The sequence below is a fragment of the Panthera pardus genome, unplaced genomic scaffold, assembly GCF_024362965.1.
Source record: "Panthera pardus isolate Hobbes unplaced genomic scaffold, ASM2436296v1 HiC_scaffold_19, whole genome shotgun sequence".
In the NCBI taxonomy this organism is placed as follows: domain Eukaryota; kingdom Metazoa; phylum Chordata; class Mammalia; order Carnivora; family Felidae; genus Panthera; species Panthera pardus.
In genome coordinates this window covers 24,011,708-24,029,292 of record NW_026526754.1, presented here as the reverse complement: position 1 = coordinate 24,029,292, position 17,585 = coordinate 24,011,708, and the positions used below count along the sequence as shown (strand labels likewise).

The following is a 17,585-nucleotide window of genomic DNA, read 5'->3' as shown; positions in this document are numbered from 1 at the left end:
CCGGGAGGGGTCCGCGGCCCCTGCCCACCGGCTTCGCGGTCCTGTTTATCTCCAGCTTTAATTTGTACGTATCCCTGTTTTCCAGGAGACAGATAAGAGGTGTCTTTTATAGGAAGGCTGTGTAGCCGGATCGAGATGCCGTCAGTATGTAAAAAACTGTACTACAGGTTGCACTCTGCGCTTCCTGTTCTTTTCCATGGAGTTGGTTGTGTGTTTTGCGGAAGTTGTCGTTGCTAGCCACTGGTTACTGAGGAGAGCAGATCAGGAGGCGGAAAGCAAGCGACTGGAAATCCAAAGTTAGTACGTAACCACGTACGTGGGAAATGTCCGCATTTACCAGCTCTCTCGCTCTCACTATTAAGACACTGGAATAACTGAACCTTTTTTTAATGAAAAGATTTTCTTGTTAGATGTGAGGATAGAGAGGGGGAAAAAAGACCAAAAGATGACCCAACCCCTTGAAATACTTACTGGACTGTAGGATTTTAATTGACTTAAAAAGAACCGTGGAACAATATTAATAAAAAAAACATTCTTTTTGTGCCATTCTTTCCCAGGAATCCAGGCATTACATTTATTTTAGTGCTAGATCTTTTCTTTGGAAGTTTTATTTTTTCATTTCAAAATAATCTTGACTTCTCTGAGTATCATCTCACCGTTGACAAAGATGAGTCTTGACCACTATTTTTTGAATTAAGTTTCTGTTTCTATCAGCTCTGTATGCAGAGAGCGGAGAGTCCAGTAATTCTGCGTCCACGGCCAGGAGGAGCAGGGAACGGTGCGTCTTGACGTGTACCACAGTGGCTGCGTGGTAGTAGCGTGACTGTGTGAGGGTTGCTGATCCTGGAGCCACGTGGTACATGCTCAGGGCTTTCCCTGGAATTGTCTCTGTTTGTGTGCCGGTTTGGTTCCTGCTTAAGGAGCGGTGCCTAGAAGTGGTTTCACCCTAGGAGTCCCCCAGTCGTCCGAAACCCCTCATCGCACTCAGTCCCGGTACCCCGTTGCTTCCATCTCTGAGCTGCGACTCTGCTACCGTGTGGAGCGGTGGTCCTTGGTGGGCACGCGGCTCTCCCCTCACCACCACTTGCCTCCCTCCATGCAGGCACCATCGCCTGTTCTCGGGTCTTAGGTCATCCTTTGGTGGCTTCTTAGGGTGCTCCGGAGGTACAGTGTGTGAGGTCTGTATGCTCCTGGCGTGGTACCGAGAACACTCAGTTGGCAGCTGGACATCACTCTTCCTTAGGAAATGGGGAGCACTCCTGTCTCACTGGTGCTTTTCAGGGTTTCCTCAGTCCTGGGTGTTTGCCCACTCCTCACCCATGCTTGGCTGTGGGTCTGTTCTCATCATTGTGCTGGGACCGCATGGACCCTTTTAACCTGGAAACTCACATCCATCATTTGGGTACCTCGTCCTGAATCCTCCCTTTTGATTTCCTCTGCTCTGCTTTTCTCTGTTTTCTTGCTTTGGAACTCCTGCTGTCTGCATTTTGGATCTCAAGACTGGTTCTTTCTTTTATATTTTTCTCTGTTTTCTTTCCCTTTGGTATTTCGGTCCACTTTAGGGAAGACTGCATCATCTCCCCTCTCTTCAATGGAATTTTTCACTCCTGTCCTGTTTCCATTTCAAGGAACGCTTTTTCTCTGACAGTTCTTTTTTCATAGCATCCTGTTCTTGGCTATGCTTTCTTCGGTAGTTCAATGAGAATAGTAATGATTGTTTTTAGTTTTTTAAAACTGTTTTCTTCTTCGCACATGGCCTTTGTTTCTACCAGGCCTACTTGGGCTCTCCAAGGCCCGGTGCTAGATGTTCTAGTGCTGGGCCCGCCTGCTCACGTCCGGGCTGTGGCAGGGCCTCTGGCCGAGGTGCTGTGGGTGACACAGGGACGTCGGGGATGGAGCTGAGAAGTCAGTCAGGGGACTGAGACATAATGTGACGTAGTCTATCTGTTTTGTGCACGTTTTGCGTTTTGTTTATTCTTGGGGTATTTTACAGTCTGTCTTGGTAGCTCTTTGAATAGGTACAGGCGACGGGAAAATTTTGTGCCATAATTTGTCTGGCAAGTTTCTTCCTTGGTGGTACGTAAGATAATGGGGTAGCTTACAATTGGTGCCACCTTGGATTTGACGGGACATGTGTCTAGCACGTGGCATGCCATGAGGCTGTTCTGTGTCCATGCCCCTCCCGGGGCCTGTCCCCTCCTCTCGTGCAGGGGTGTGGGCCCGCGGGGAAGGCTGAGGGTGAGCGTGAAGGAAGCTGTGTCAGCTGTAGAGCACGGTGGTGCCGAGGCCAGCCTGGAAGTGAGCCCTTGCTTTCTGTCTGCCTTAGGCTGAATTATCAGCTCCGTTGGGAGGTAAATGGAAATGTGCGATTTTGCCTGTTTCAAGCACATGACTTTTGGGGCAGCGGATGGTCTGTTTCAACATAACGTGATCTGTCCATGCTGCGCTTGTTGCTTGGGCGTTGGATTTTGTGTTTCGTGGGGTCTAAGATGCATTCACGGATGGGAACGTGCACAGAAGGAGACAGACTCTGACCGGACTCCGTCCTCCCTGGTCGGAGAGGCACGAGGAGAAGAGAGGTCCTCCACCCCGTGTTGCACTTTGGTAGACGCGGGACGTCAGCAGTGCTTTGGGCCCGGCGTCTAAGGACCAGAGCGTTCCTGCCTCTGGTCGTGGATGGTACTGGTATTTCATGGGTAGCAGCTTGCTCCAAACATGTGGCCGGTGTCGTGAGAGTTGTTTGTCTCACGCAGGAGCAGGCCAGTTAAGTGCACCTTGTGGGGTCCATCTGGGCGGCGAGGCACATTCGTTCAGAGAGCGCCAGCGTGTGACGCGGAGAGGCCGCTGTGCGCCCGAGCTCCGAGGTCAGGGGAGGAGCCCCTTTCCTCAGTTGGCTTGTGTCTCGTGGGAGCTTGGTGAGACGGCCACCTTCATACTTGTCACGGCAGCTGTGGGGACGGAAGGGACTCGTGTGGATTTTGGCGGAGGAAAGGGGACGTGGGGGGCCGTCAGCAACCACGGTGGGCTGTTTCTTAGAAGGTGCGGGCAGGAGGGGGGAGCAGAGGGGGGCCACCCAAACCGCCACGCTCTGTCTACTCCATCGCTGGAAACATAATGCATTCTTTTTCGTCACTTTACTTCTGGGCTTGAAACCCTCCAGTGGCTTCTTCTGGATCTGAGGGCAAAATCCTTGCTTCATGGTCTAACCCCTCTTGTCGTGGCCCTGCCCGCCTCACCCCTCACACCCGTGCGCCTCTTCCTGTGGTGGACGTGCTACTTCCCAGTTCAGGCACCTGAGTGCTGCTCCCCACCCCCGCCCGCCTCCCCCCACCTCCATTCACCCCCGCCCCTTCTCATCCCCCCCCCCCCACTTGTTGGTGGTGCCCACAGGTGGTCAGGAAACACTGGAAAAATGGGAGGGAGGTGACACAGCCCTCCCTGCAGGGCGCATGCAGTCCGTCTCGGGAGGCCTGCTTTGACCCCGGGATGAAACACAACCTCCCACCCCTCGTGTGCGGGTGAGTAAGTGCAGTGTGGACAGTCTTGGGCACACGCGGCACTGTAGAGCTTCTTCCAGAAAGCCCTTTCTGGTGCTTTCTACCCAGCCCGTGGCCCCAGCGCTCTGCTAGTTCTGACTGGCCCGGGCCCATTCTGTCAGGTCCCTGAGGGCAGGGGCCTTGTCTCCTTCTGCCCTAAGAGGAGGTGCACTTGAGGATGGTGGGCGCTGGCATACACGGCCGGTCGTAAGGGTGAGCGACTGCGTACGAGTTTGTGGAGCCAGCCTCAGACTCCATGCTTGTGAGTAATTGGTGATATTTGAATAATTGCACACAACAGGAAGTTAAGCCTTAGGGACTTGAGCCAGGTGAGCTTTCCTCTCACGAGTCAGGGGATGTGTAACTACCCCCTTCACAAGGTCCACCACACTTAGGGCTCATCACGCTCACTGCACCTGTGCCCACGAAGATTCCCCGGACAGGTGCGTCGTGAGTCACACATGTGGCGTCTGTTTTTAAGGTTTGTTTGTTTGTTTGTTTTCAAGGTCTTGTGGTCTGATTCTTCAGTAACATCAGTAACCAAATCTTCCTCTGAAGTGACTGAATTTATGTCAAAGGTAAGGTGATTAAGGGCTCTTAAAAAATTAAAAGGCTCTTGATAACACTGCAGAGTGATTTCAGTGGATTGCTTCCTTCAGCTGGCAGAGCAAGTAATTGGTGCATGGCCATAAAAGCCTGGTCCCCGGTGCCGCGATCCGATCTCCCTGCAGTTGTGGAGGGCACGAAGGCGCAGGACGCTGTGGCCTGCACGGGCGGCTGAGGGGCGTGTGGTGTGGTTACTCTGCAGCGGAGGCTCAGAGACACTCCACCTGGTTCCACCTGGGTCTGTCGTACATACTGGATTTTCCAGTTGTTTCAACAGCTGTCACCTGAACAAAAGGTTCCAGTACTAACTAAATGCCACTTGACATGTGTACATACGTAGGCACGTGTGTGCCTTTGTGGCTAATACGTCTTCGGAGTCCACTGGCCCGGGTCAGAGTGGTGACCCTCTGTCTTTAGCCAAAGCAGGTGCATCTTAATGAGTCCCCTTATTTCATGGAGTGACGTATGTAAGGTGTCTCCGAAGCGAGTGTTACGTTTTTCGCTATAAAGTCAAGGACGTAATCCTGTAGGAGAAAATCCAGGTGATGGGTCCTGTTTTAAAAGCTCAGACAGAAGTTGTTCGCTGGCGCCTTTCCTCCTGGCCTGTGAGCCATGCTTTCTGGGATCACTGCCCCTCCCCCTGGATGCTCTTTCCTCTGTCACACTGAGAACGCTACATTTCCTCTCCTGTGTGCCTGGCCTCTCGATTGGTACGAAATCCATCGCTCTGGCCTGTGGTGATGCAGGCGGGAACTTGGACCCGCTGGGTGGGCGCAGTGCTGCTTGTCTGCTGGACTTGGGGCTCCCTGGCCTCCTTGGGGATCTGGTTTATTGCCTTTTGTTAATTCTGGAGGATTCTCACCCATGATCTCTTCACATGTTTCTTCTGCCCCATCCTTTCTCTGGCCCTGGGATGTCCGCTCCATGCACCTGGACCTTGGACATTGTCCACAGCCCTCGGGTGCTCTGTTTGTTTTTCTTGCTCTTTCCGCTGTGTGTTTCGGTTGGACGGTTTCTGTTGCCCTGTTTTTAAGTTCCCTGGGGCTTCTCCTCACCTCTGCCCAGGCTGCTCCTGAGGCTAGTTAACGTGCCGAGTTCTTCGTCTCTGGGACTGTGGTTTTCTGTTTCCCTGGGGTTTTTTTGTTTCTTCTAGCTTTTCTGTTGACATGTCTTCTACTCAAGTTTCCATCTCTCTGCTGTGATTTCTCGTTTGTTCATGTGTGTTGTCTGTGTTCTCACTAAATCCTTCAGTATGTTAATCATGGTTATTTTGTAATCCTGTCTGATAGTTCCAGCATCTGGGTTATCTCTGAGTCTGGCTCTGATGATTAGCTTGACCATAGTTTTTTTTCCCGTCTTACTTTTTCCCCCTTATCTTGCAATTTTTGACTGAATGATAGATATCGTGCTTAGAAAATGTAGAAACCGAGGGAAGCCATGTATCTGCTTGGGAATGGGCGCCCTGCCGCTGCTCTCAGGCCCTTGGGGGGGTCCTCACATTGGTCCAGTCAGGAGTTGAGCTGGGTTTGGGTTTTATTGCTGCTGCGGGCTTGTGTACCCTGCGGGCTTCTGGTCCCCCACTGCACCTGGAGCTGGGGGAGGGGCGTGCAGTGTCAGAGGTTCCTGTCAGTGGTCCGACTTCATTCTTAGCCCTCAGTAGTCCTCTGTGTCCATGGCCCGGAGGGGAGACTGCGGTCACTTGTTGCTTGGTAACAGACGTAGGGGTGAGGTGTTCTCCATCCCCTTGGTCCGGCCTCAGTCCCAGGCACGGGGCCCTGGGGGGCTTTCTCGGCATCCCTGCCCCTTTCTTCCCCAACAGTGGCTGATCCCGGCTTTGTCCTGGCGTAGCATCCTCTGCCCAAGAGGGTTTTTGCTTTTTCGTCAGGGCCAGAGGGTCGTGCGCATATTACCTTCCCCCCAGAAGCAGGGCGTCTCTGCCTGTGGCCTCATGCCAAGCAGACTCCCTCCCCTCCTGTAGAGGCAGGAGGGTATTGCTTCCGCCTCATCCGTAAGGCTTAAGGGCTTTTGTCTCGGATTTAGAGAAGGCTCCAGGGAGAGGCATTGGGGGTTCCTGCCAGGCCCCCAGGGGTAGCCAGCCCCCACCTCTGCCACCCTGGGGACTCTCTCCAGTCTCCTGTGGAAGCAAGCTTGGGAAGGAGGGCACACTCCCCTGGTGTCTGGGGCTCTCGCCTGACTGATGTTTGGCCCACACTCAGCCCGCGGGAAGTGTCCTGTCTTCTGACCTCTTCTGCCTGCTGGCGTGGTGGCCCCCTCTTCCTTGTGCTCTGCCACAGAGATGGGTCATGTGTTTTGTCTCTCCTTGGAGGGGCAGGTCCCTCTTGAAATTCAGTTCACATAGTGACCTTGCAACTTAGTTCTCCGATGGGCTCACGGGAAGGAGATTGTGTAGATGACCAAGCTTTTTCCTGAAGCTGTGGTGCGAGCGATGTTCTCTTGTGGCTTTCCCATCCCGAGTGGAAGTAAAATCCCAGAGAGCTGAGACAAGGGTGGGCTGTAGCGTCCCACAGATGTCAGCACCCAGGACCTACCCGGTTCTCAACCGCAGGGCTTCCCGTGTCAAGTGAATTTTGACAGACCTCCGATGCTTTTCTGTCTCTTTCAGTTACCTCAGCTGTACCCCGAAGAAAATCTGGAGAAATTCATTCCTTGCTTGGCTGGCCCAGATTCCTTTTACGTAGAGCGAAGCCACATGGATCTGGAAGCGGACCTGAGGTAATGCGCCACTGTGCCCCTGCCCCCGCGGGCCAGGGGTGCTGCCCCGTGGTACCTGCCCGTGGGCCTTGTGGCGTGGCCAGGGCTGGGCAAGTACACGCCTGAGCCTCGTGGTCACCCCAGCAGCTCTTGAGGGGACATGTTGTGTTCAGCAGTCTGGGTCTCTGTCTCGCCTCCATGGATTTTCCTCCCTTATGGAGGATTTAAAGGCATGCTTTTGAAGATACGAGTAAAGGAATTTCATAGTATATGTCACCGTTTAGTGTGATTTTGACAGTTTGATGAAATGAGGTCCCATAGTGGAAAGTTGAGACCGTTGCGGGGCAAAACAGGGCCCGATGAAGTCCCCCGGCCAGCGTCCCCCAGCCGCAGAGCGCGCCCTGGCCTGTTGCCTGGGTCCGGGCCGGGAGACCCAGCCCCTGCGACGGAGGTGGCCCCGGGGGGTGGTAAGAGTCGTAACAGGGGTCCGGCTGAATTGAAGCAGAAAGAGTCCGGGTTGTGGTGCTTTTGTTCACCTCACTCTAGTGTGTGTTTCTCTTCATTGGAAATTAAAATTTGTCTCCCGGTGAGTTTTTGGGAATACCACCTTAATGCTGATAAAACCACTTTGTTTAATTTTTAGGTATTTGACTTCATTACCTTCTCATGTATTGAAAAACGACCACATTAAGAAATTTTTCAGCACTTCATCTCCCACCCAACAGCTTCAAAGTCCAAGTGAGTTTGTGAAATGTGATTAAATACACAAAATCGTTTCATTGTGCGTACACTTTCTCACATTTATTGTCACTTACAGGTCCTGGCACCCCTTCCCTTTCCAAAGTGGGCACCGTGATGGGCGTGTCTGGAAGGTGAGACGTTCCTGGGTAACCAGCACGTTTCAGGTCAGGGTGGAGCTTCTGCTGATGATGTGTAAAGACTTGTTCCCAGAGTGAAGTCATTTTTGGAGTTGGTCTCGAATAATGCTGTGAGAGGATTGGATACAGATGCTCTGGTTTATGATTCTCCACGTAGAGAAGCAAGTGGTTTTCTGAGCCACCGGAGCCGGAATTCACAAGGACCCTTTATCGCAAATGCCAGTCTCCGGGCCCCGCACATTGTAGGAAACCAGAATTTCAGGGAATCTTCCTTTTTATAAGCAACCAGGGAGCGATTGTGGCCGTGAGGTGGCACAGCCGGCGCTCCAGGGGTCCTCTGTCAGCACGAGGCCCGACAGCAACTGTCGCAGTGCTCAGGGGACAAACAGGCCATTAAAATGGGCCCGTGTCACAGTCACACAGGTGCACAGATGGTGTGACGATGCCGTCAGGTAACGAGGCCCGTGGAAGTGCTGCCCTCTTCCCCTCCGCGTGGCACAGAGGGAGCACGCGATACACGTGTGGATTTGCGGTCTGGTGTGAATGGGGCCAGGGCAGAAAGCCGAATGCAGAGCGCTCCTCTCAGCCCGCTGCTGGGACTCGGTCAGAAAACACGCATTCGGTGGTTAAAGATGTAGGAGTCCGTTCTGTCACGTATGACAGAAGTAACAAATGAGACAGTGAAACCAAAAGTCTGGCGGTGACACACACGAACACGCATACGTGTGCATATGCTCTCGCGAGAGCATACGAATGCACCTGTCTACGCACAGATGCGTGTACTCACGCACACCCTACAGGTACAGAAGCGTGTGCACATATGTGTACGTGTGCACAGCTACGGACGCCTTCCGGGTGGTGGTGTCGGGGAGGGGCGGCGGCAAAAAAGGGCTCTGATGTCGGCAGGGGCTGGGCCTCCCGCGCAGTCCAGCCTGTCGGAGCTGGCCCCCGTGCCCCTCTCTCTCGTCCGCGGCAGCAACCACCTGTCTGCTGTCCCCACAGGCCCGTGTGTGGCGTGGCCGGCATCCCCTCCTCTCAGAGCGGCGCCCAGCACCACATGCAGCACTCGGCCAGCGCGGCCGCCTTGCCCCACTGCTCCCACGCGGGGGGGTGCCGGCTCAGCCCTGGCCTACCGGGCCCAGATGGACACGTCGCCCGCCATCCTGATGCCCTCCAGTCTGCAGACCCCTCAGACCCAGGAACAGAATGGGATCTTGGACTGGCTGAGGAAACTGCGCTTGCACAAGTATTACCCCGTCTTCAAACAGCTCACGATGGAGAAGGTACATGGCTGCCCCGCGGGCAACGTAGTCTTCCTCTGAGCTCGTGCCTAGCGGGCTCGAGTTGGGTGTCTGTGCCATCCATGCTGTGGAAGTCACACGGCCTGGTATTTGACACCCACGGGTGTGTGCCCCAAGTCCTGCACGCTCACTGGAGGGGGGTGGTGGGTTTGGATTTGAAGTCTCCCTGCAGCCAAAGCACAAACTGGAACGGGACTGGTTGTAAACATGTTTTTTTAAAGCCAACTGTGGTCTCCGCAGGTTAGATACTCCGTGCAATTTGAAGGACATCGTATCCCCCAGCATCCCTGCCATCGGCAGGAATGGGGAATTTCTCGTGCGCACGCTCCCTTCCGGTGCAGGAAGGGCCCATTTTACAGGGGTCCCGAATGTTTGGACCCAAGGGAACAACCCACTGATGATCTGGCTCGATTGAGGGTCATAGAACCAAAAGGAATAGATCAGTTTTGTGTCTTTCAAGCAGTTCTACATAGGGATAATTTTTTACAATAGAGAATTTTGGTGAGCATTTTCTCGTTCTAGAAGATTCTGAAGTTTCTTAAGTCTTGGTGTCTTGGCGATAAAACTAAATGAGGCCTGTAGCAGTGTTTGAACTGACTCCCCCTGCTGGGTGCAGTCACTCGGTGCTTTTACCTATGTAAAAATTTCATGTGTCCAAAATCTGCAATTGAACCTAGAAATCAAGCTTTTAGTACCTAATAAAAGACGGCTCTTAAGCATACAGTAAAACCTGGGATTGCGAGTAACTTGTTCCTGTTCTGCAAGTGTTTTGCAAGACGAGCAAACATTTCTAATAAATTTTAACTTGATAAACGAGCAGTGTCTTGCATTATGAGTCGTACATGATGCTGAACGTCACATGATCACAACTGAGGCAGTGGTTCTTGAAATTCGCTTGGATATGAGTACTTTGATTACAAGCATGTTTCTGGAATGAATTATGCTCACAAACCAAGATTTTGCTGTATTTGTAATACCCTTGGCTTACGATTCATAACTCTTGAAAACCACATTTTGCCAGCCTTGCCTCATGGTCAATTTAAAATGTTACAATGTAGGAGTTGAATTTTGGCCATAAACATCACCAGTGACATTACGGAACCAGAGTGTTGTGTTTTCTTGGTGTCAGACCTCCGGTTAGCTAGCCATCCGATTCAGATGACATCTGCTCTGCTCTTCTGGATCACTTGCTTCAGGACAAAGTGGCTTTGTCCCTAAAGTGGTGGTGTTTGAGACAAAAGTGCTGTTAAAAGAACAGTCCCTGTCCGCAGGAGAATAAATGGCTTGCATTTGAGGGGGTAGATCCCAGGACAGGAGGGGGACACTTCCACCGGTCCAGTCTCTGTAGAAGTGGAAACTGAGGGCATTTTCTTTACTTGCCTGTCGTGGACCTTCCAGGTGCCCCGGCTTCTGCAGGCGGCGAGTGGAGGGCCTGGGGGACACGGCCTGTGAGCCTCACGTGTAGAGTGACCGTTTCGTATTTTGAACAAGGGACACCATATCATTTAGCAAGTGACCTCATGTTCCCAAGGCTTTCATTGTCCAGTTAGGTTTGATCCGTTTACCTATCCTACTGGTAGAATGCATTTATTAAGTTATGTCTCAGGTTCTTTGTTTTCAAAGTTCATTCTCAATAACTTTGTAATTTCTTTCTTCTATGGAAGTTTCTGAGCCTTACTGAGGAAGATCTAAATAAATTTGAATCCCTCACCATGGGAGCAAAGAAAAAACTCAAGACTCAGCTAGAGCTGGAGAAGTAAGTGTGCAGCTGCAGAATGTGTGTGTTTATTTTCATTTCTAACATACGGGGGGGGGGGTGTCTCCTGATCAGATGGCGGCCCCCAAATGTGGGATGACGATCAGGTGGAAACCTAGGCGTTGAAAGAATTCACCTGAGGCAGAACAAAGGAGATAGAAGTCTACTGAATGCACCAGGGAGCAGGGGCAGGACAGCAGAGGAGAGACTGTCTGCCAAGAGGCGGTGGGGGAGGGGGCTCTTCCTAAAGGCGGAAGATGAGGAAGGACGGCGACGCCTGGAATTCTCCCATTTTTGCTAACTGTGCCTGGTTGTAAGGAGCACGCTGGTCAGTTAGGGCCAGTGGATATTTCGGGGTGGGTCCGGGCCTGGCTGTCTTCGATCCACATTACATCGCCCAAGCCTATTTTCCTAAAAGCGGCCTCTACGCTGAACAGGTACCAGCACTTCCAGTTAAATGCCATTGATTGGATTATTTTGATTGCTTATCAAAGCTTCATTAATGCTTTTAAAATTCTACAGATGTGGTTTTGGTGTGCCAGGCAAGGCCCTTGGCAGTGAATCTGATCAGCCACAGTGCCTCGTTTTCCACACCTGGGGACATGTGCGGGGCAGTCACCCCTGTAAGGAATCTGCACGAAAGCAGTTCCTCCGCAGAGGACCTGAGCGCTCACTTGCTCGCACCCTTTCTTGCCACACAGGGAGAAGTCAGAGAAACGGTGCCTGAACCCTGCAGCTCCACCCCCGGTCACCGGCAGCGGAGTGGCTCGCGTCCCCCCGACCAGCCACGTGGGTCCCGTGCAGACCGTGCGAGGCGCCCACGCTGCAGGTAGGTGTGGACGGACGGATGGGCGCGGGTGGCCGTGATGCAAGATCTCGGGCCCTTCCTTTTGAGAATCATGAGATCACAGACCCCACCCTATTGCCATTTGCATAATTTTAGTCTATACAGTTCCTTCTCATTATTTTGGCTTTTACCGTCTCCACCGCTAGAAAATAGAAGGGACATTTGGGTTAGAAGCTGGAGGCTCGCCTGAAGGTGTTGGGGCAAACGAAGTGGAGCCAGAAGCTACCTGGCAAGAGGGAAAGAGAAGGAAATCCCCAAAATAGATGAAGATACTCTTCTTCCCCAGGCGGGTGCAGAGAGGTCATGTTTAGGTCCTTGGCCCGAACTGCCCAGCCTGCCTGACCGCAGCCTCCCTCTCGGGGGACCTCTTCAGACGGGGGTGGAGGACGCCTGTGATGGCCGCCCCTCGTATGGACAGTAGCAGCCAAGAAGAAAAACATGCCTGTGTGGCTTTTAAGTGGTTATTTGACTACAAAGTTGTCACGTCCCTTGGTCTTGTAAAACAGGGTGTCGGGTGTCCCTCGGTGTTGTGGATCTCACTTAACGCAGTACCGTGGTGGCCGGGGGACCCTTCTCCCTTCTCGGGCGTTTGAGTAGGGAGGCACGGCGGCCCCCGGCCCCACGCACACATCTGCGGGGAACTCGCCGTGGGCCCTCGGCGGTCTGTGTTCTCCGAACGTCAGGGTCCCGTCTGAAGCGGGGGTGACGGCACCCGCCTCACGGGGGGCAGCGCGACGGGTGTGCGTGGAGGGGGGCGGGGAGGGTGTGATAGCCGCCGGCCGGCGCGACCCGTGTGGGCCCCCCTTTTCCGCAGCGCTGCGGGTGGAAGTGGAGCAGCCCCCCCACCAGACGGCCCGGGAAGGCAGCTCCTCCGAGTGCTCCAGCTCCTCGCCCAGCCCGATGGGGGTGCAGGCCCGGGAAGAGAGCTCGGACAGCGCCGAGGAGAACGACAGACGTAAGGACGCCCGGCGTGCCGAGCGCTCTGCTGGCCCTGCGCTGGCCCGGGGCGGCGCGCTGACCGCTCTGTCCCCGTCTCTAGGTGTGGAGATTCACTTGGAGGGCTCGGACAAGGAGAAGCCCGTCATGCTCCTGAACCACTTCGCTTCGAGCTCTGCCAGGCCCACGGCCCAGGTTCTCCCCGTGCAGAACGAGGCGGGCTCCAGTCCATCGGGTCACCACGCCCTGCCCCCCCAGATGATGGCTGCGGCCTCACACCTGGCGCCCATCCGGATGCTGAATTCTGTGCACAAGTCGGAGAGGGGGGGCGCGGACATGAAGCTCCTCCCGCCTTCTGTGCACTCGCTGCTGTCTCTCGAAGAACGGAGTAAGCTCTCGGGACCAAGAGGCGGCATCAAAGTGGACAAGAACTTCGGCCACGCCGTGATCGACGCGGCCCCCACGCCTGGCCCCCAGCAGCCTCTGCAGGTCCTCTCCGCGCTTGCCGAGAGCAGCGCCGTGTCACCCACCGTCTCCTTTGGTCCCCGTGCCAAAGTCGTGCACACGTCCGCGCTGGACAGAGTCCTGAAGCCGGCCCCGCAGCCCGCCCCGGGCGGGGAGACCAGCACCGCTGCTGCGGGCACGTCCAGCACCGTCTTCCACGTGGCCCGGCCCCCCATCAAACTCCTGGTGTCTTCATCCGTCCCCGCGGATTCTGCCATTTCCGGGCAAACTCCCTGTTCTAATAACGTGCAAATAAGCGTGCCCCCTGCAATAATAAACCCCCGGACTGCCCTGTACACCGCCAACACCAAAGCTGCCTTCTCTGCGATGAGCAGTGTGCCCGTGGGGCCCCTGCAGGGCGGCTTCTGTGCGAACAGCAACACTGCCTCCTCCAGCAGCCACCCCTCCACGTCCTTCGCCAGCATGGCCACCGTGCCCAGCTGCCCGGCCCCCAGCTCCAGCCCCGCACTCTCCTCGGCCCCCGAGAGCAGTTTCTACAGCGGCGGCGGCGGCGGCTCCGGCTCCCCCGGGAACATTCCCGCCTCCGCCCAGAACCACCACCACCACCACCACCATCAGCAGCAGTCGGCGCCCCAGCAGCCCGCGCCCGCGCCGCCCCCGGGCTGCGTCGTGTGCACGTCGTGCGGGTGCAGCGGCAGCTGCGGCTCCAGCGGCCTGACCGTCAGCTACGCCAACTACTTCCAGCACCCGTTCTCGGGGCCGTCCGTCTTCCCCTTCCCCTTCCTGCCCTTCAGCCCCGTGTGCGGCAGCGGCTACGTGGGCGCCCAGCAGTACGGCGGCGGCGCCTTCCCCGTGGTGCACTCGCCCTATGGCGGCGGCGTGCCCCCCGAGCCCGTGCTGGGCGGCCAGTCGGCCTTCGCCGTGCCGCCCGTGCAGAGCTTCATGGCGGGCGCGGCGGGCGTGTACCAGGCGCCGGGGCTGGTGGGCGGCGGCGGCGGCGGCGGCGGCGGTGGCGGCGGCGGCCCGGGCCATAAGAAGAGCGGCAACTTGTCGTGTTACAACTGCGGGGCCACGGGGCACCGCGCTCAGGACTGCAAGCAGCCGTCCATGGACTTCAATCGGCAAGGTAAAGGCGGGCGGCCTCGGGGCGGACTGAGCCGCCCCCGAGGGCTTACTCCTTAGGGAATCTTGCAGGCTTGTTTTTGGAAGCGAACACTAATGTTTCAAGTGCTCTTTGGAGAAGCATGGGATTCTCCATAGGCCGTGAAGCCCCTGGAAGGGTTACTTTGTCTTTGAGACTGTTGATTCCAGCCTGCTCCTTCTTCTAGAAGGGCCTAGCTGGCTGGGGACGGGTCGTCTGGCCCGGTGGGATCTCCTGCCATGCGGCGGAGGGGAGCACGGAGGGGGGGATTCAGGGTCGAGCTGATAACCGAGGGTGTGGCGCGTGAGTCTAGATGCTGCAGGTCCTAGGCCTGTGGTGCCGGTCAGGCCACCCCTTACCCCGTCCCGGCTCCCGGTCCACAGAGGACTGGGCTGGTGACCAGCCAGGGGACCCCTGGTCTGCGCTGATGCACTCGTGGAGTCTAGTTTCGGGGGTGGGGAGAAGAGGTGGTCCAGGTCTCCGGCACCGCATCTTGAGCAGTACCTCCAGAAAGAACTCTGGACGGCTTGGTTGTTTGTGCTAACTGTGCAGTGATTCAAATTTGATCTCTTTCCCCCTCCCTCCCCCCCCACTTCTAGGTACTTTTAGGTTGAAATATGCCCCTCCAGCAGAAAGTCTGGACTCCACAGACTGATACTTTCCTCTGGCAACAGAACACTATTAAGCCATGGAGACATAAGGAAATTAAATACAAGACCGAGAAGTCTAGTTGCTGTTGAGCTTAATATTTTTAATCCAAAGGTGCTTTACTTTACTAGACTGGATAGAAAACCTAGTGTAGGAGTGCATCAAACTCAGTTTTATTGCCAAAATCCTAGATTGGAGCTTGACGTCAGGACTCGCCTGGTCGGCGCCTCCGCCGTGGTCGCGATGCAGAGACCTCCGTCTCCCGAGGAGCATCGCCATCCTCGGTCCTTCCAGGCTCACATGTAATTCCAGGGCAGCTACGCAAGATCGGACTCGAGTACTGAGGGTCGGAGTTCCCTGCGTGGCGTTCCACCAGTCGGACTCTGGTCACCCCTGGGTGAGGGAAAATGTCGCCTCTGTTTTGTTCTGTTTTTGTTTTGTTCTGTTCCTTGAGTGGTTAGACACTAATCTCTCTGGGCTTTTTAAGGATTGCACTACAGAAGAATGTAAACTGATGCCAGTCTCTGCGGTTTTGGGAGACAGACTCCCTGAGACCAGTCAGTGCAAGACACTCGGAGAATCTGCGTTTAAGGAGTTGGCACCAGCAGGCCGCGTGACTTGGTACACGACAAAGATGTCAGCGTCTCCTTCCCTCCTTAAAACACTTGCAGCAGTTTCAGGTTTTTCTTTTCCTTTTGTTTTTTTTCTGCGAATACATTTAAACTACATCATTAAATAGAAATAGCTACTCGCAACAACTTAATATCTTAAGGGTCCAAGTCCCAGAGAATCCCTAGTTGTCAGAGCTTTGAGAATCCTTCCTCCCCAGCCCGTCAGTAGCGTGGAGTCTTGGTCGTCTCCCACCGCGACGGAGCTCTCGCGGGGACATGGTAACCGCCCGGCCTTCGTGGGCTGGCTCCGAGGGACGCTACGACACCCTTAGCAAAGTTGGCAAGTTCTTTTATGTCACACGGATCTCCCGAGGCCCCCAAGGCTGACTGCTAACGGATTCACACTGGAGACAGACATTTCAACAATGATACAGTCCTGTAACTTAGGAGCAAAAGATTTGAAACGTTCTCCTGTCAACTTCTTTTGTATTAGGCTGTGTATTAATGGTTAGTTCCGTGAGAAGTTACCTGGAAAACTACAAGAGAAAGTGGTAAGACTCTGAAAGAGGCCGCACCAACAGGACAGAGCCACAAGATCTGCACGAGTGTGGTTTTATCCAATGTGGGAAAGAAATCCTCCCCACACAGCTCTCGGCGTCACCCCATTGCAATGAAAGTTGCTTGGTCTGAAATGTAGGGACTTAAATCTTCAAAGCTAAAGGGAGTTTTCTGCTCAAATAACAATATTACTTTAAACACTAAAGCCTTCCATATTAAAATACTGATTGGTTAGGCCTTGCCCAGGGATTTTGCAGTGGAGTATGTATTAAAAAAAAAAAAAAAAAATCATAATACTCAGACCGTTCTTAAAATGGGACAATCAGCCTCATGCCGAATTGGTGTAAATCAAAAGAATACCCTAGAATTTGAGGCACTGTGATGTGAGGCTTCAAATTTTATGATCCGTTTCCTGGCTGCAGAGAAACTAAAGCAGAGTTGTTACATTTTTTAATGAAAGGCTTTTAGTAGTTTTTTAGCGTTTTATTTTAGTAGAGTTTCATTTCTATGCAATGCAGAATGGACAGACCTCTGTACGCGTCTGTCTTCCCAGTGCACAGTATTACGTACGGTTTTGAAGCAATGGTGATGCTTACGGCAACTTTTTTGGGGGAATGTGACATTGATCTCTTAATTGTAAACACTACAAAATGTCAAAATAACGAGAACTGACACAACTTTGCCTTAAAGAGTACGAGCCTGGAACTTGTCATATGATGTTAGAGGAAGACTTGGGAGTGTCCACTGATGTTTACGATTTTAATATTTCTGAAGGCCGTTATGGTGGCCTGGACATGTGCTGAAAGCCAAACTTTTAAATTTTTTGGTTTTTTAAAAAAAAAAAAAGAAATATTTTAAATAAATCCTATTTCAACACGGTGAAATTGTTGAAAACTGTCTCATAACAAGAGGAAAAAAAATCATATTTAGGGTTTTTGTTTTAGTGGTCAGTATTGGGGAATGAAAGTGTCTGTTGTTACCCTTAGGACTATTTTGATAAATATTAGAAGTTAGCGTTCCATATAACAAGAAGTTGAAACAAGATCTTTGATTTGAAGTATGACATTCAAATTGAGGTAAATGAGTCCAGACATTGTGCGGCTGTGTTCCAGTCATCAAAGGTCTTAGAAAAATCCCCAGTTGTCTTTGGAAGTGCATGTGCGGTGTGATGTCTCCAGTGAGGCCATTCCAAGGTGAGAATTGTGAAACGTAAATGTGACATACACGGGACATAAAGCATTCAGCTGCCGATCTGTGCGATCTCTCCCCAAGTGAATTTCCTTACTTGGACTTGGGAATGTTTGCTGGCAGTATTATCTCCGATGAATTTCTCTCCAAAAGCAACCAAAGTCGTTAAGCCTAAAGAGCGTTTTGCATTTCCTCAGATGTCCTCATCTTCTTAGAAACACAGATCCGACTGACCCTTTCAACTACGTAGTCATTTTCGTGAAACCATGGGCTCAGTTTCCAAATGCTGTAGCAACCAGGTAGGTGTGGCATGGCCACCTGGCTGTGTGTGGTCTATCGTATATCAGAGTTTCTCACCCCATTTTTTTGTCTTCAAGAATGGGGGAAGTGGAATGTACAGAT

The 17,585-nt window shown here is 53.3% G+C and overlaps 1 protein-coding gene across 1 annotated transcript in view; it reads left to right on the top strand.

Moving 5' to 3' along the window:
- ZCCHC14 (zinc finger CCHC-type containing 14) overlaps nucleotides 1-16,879 on the top strand; it is a 55,384-nt gene extending 38,505 nt beyond the window's left edge. Inside the window, 11 exon segments of the mRNA XM_019412975.2 lie at nucleotides 4,043-4,114; nucleotides 6,766-6,875; nucleotides 7,498-7,592; nucleotides 7,672-7,726; nucleotides 8,735-8,837; nucleotides 8,839-9,015; nucleotides 10,698-10,789; nucleotides 11,491-11,618; nucleotides 12,451-12,591; nucleotides 12,676-14,163; nucleotides 14,778-16,879. Of these exon segments, the coding sequence (XP_019268520.2) occupies nucleotides 4,043-4,114; nucleotides 6,766-6,875; nucleotides 7,498-7,592; nucleotides 7,672-7,726; nucleotides 8,735-8,837; nucleotides 8,839-9,015; nucleotides 10,698-10,789; nucleotides 11,491-11,618; nucleotides 12,451-12,591; nucleotides 12,676-14,163; nucleotides 14,778-14,833 (2,517 nt within the window). The 3' untranslated portion in view covers nucleotides 14,834-16,879.
- Nucleotides 16,880-17,585: the final 706 nt, after the last annotated feature.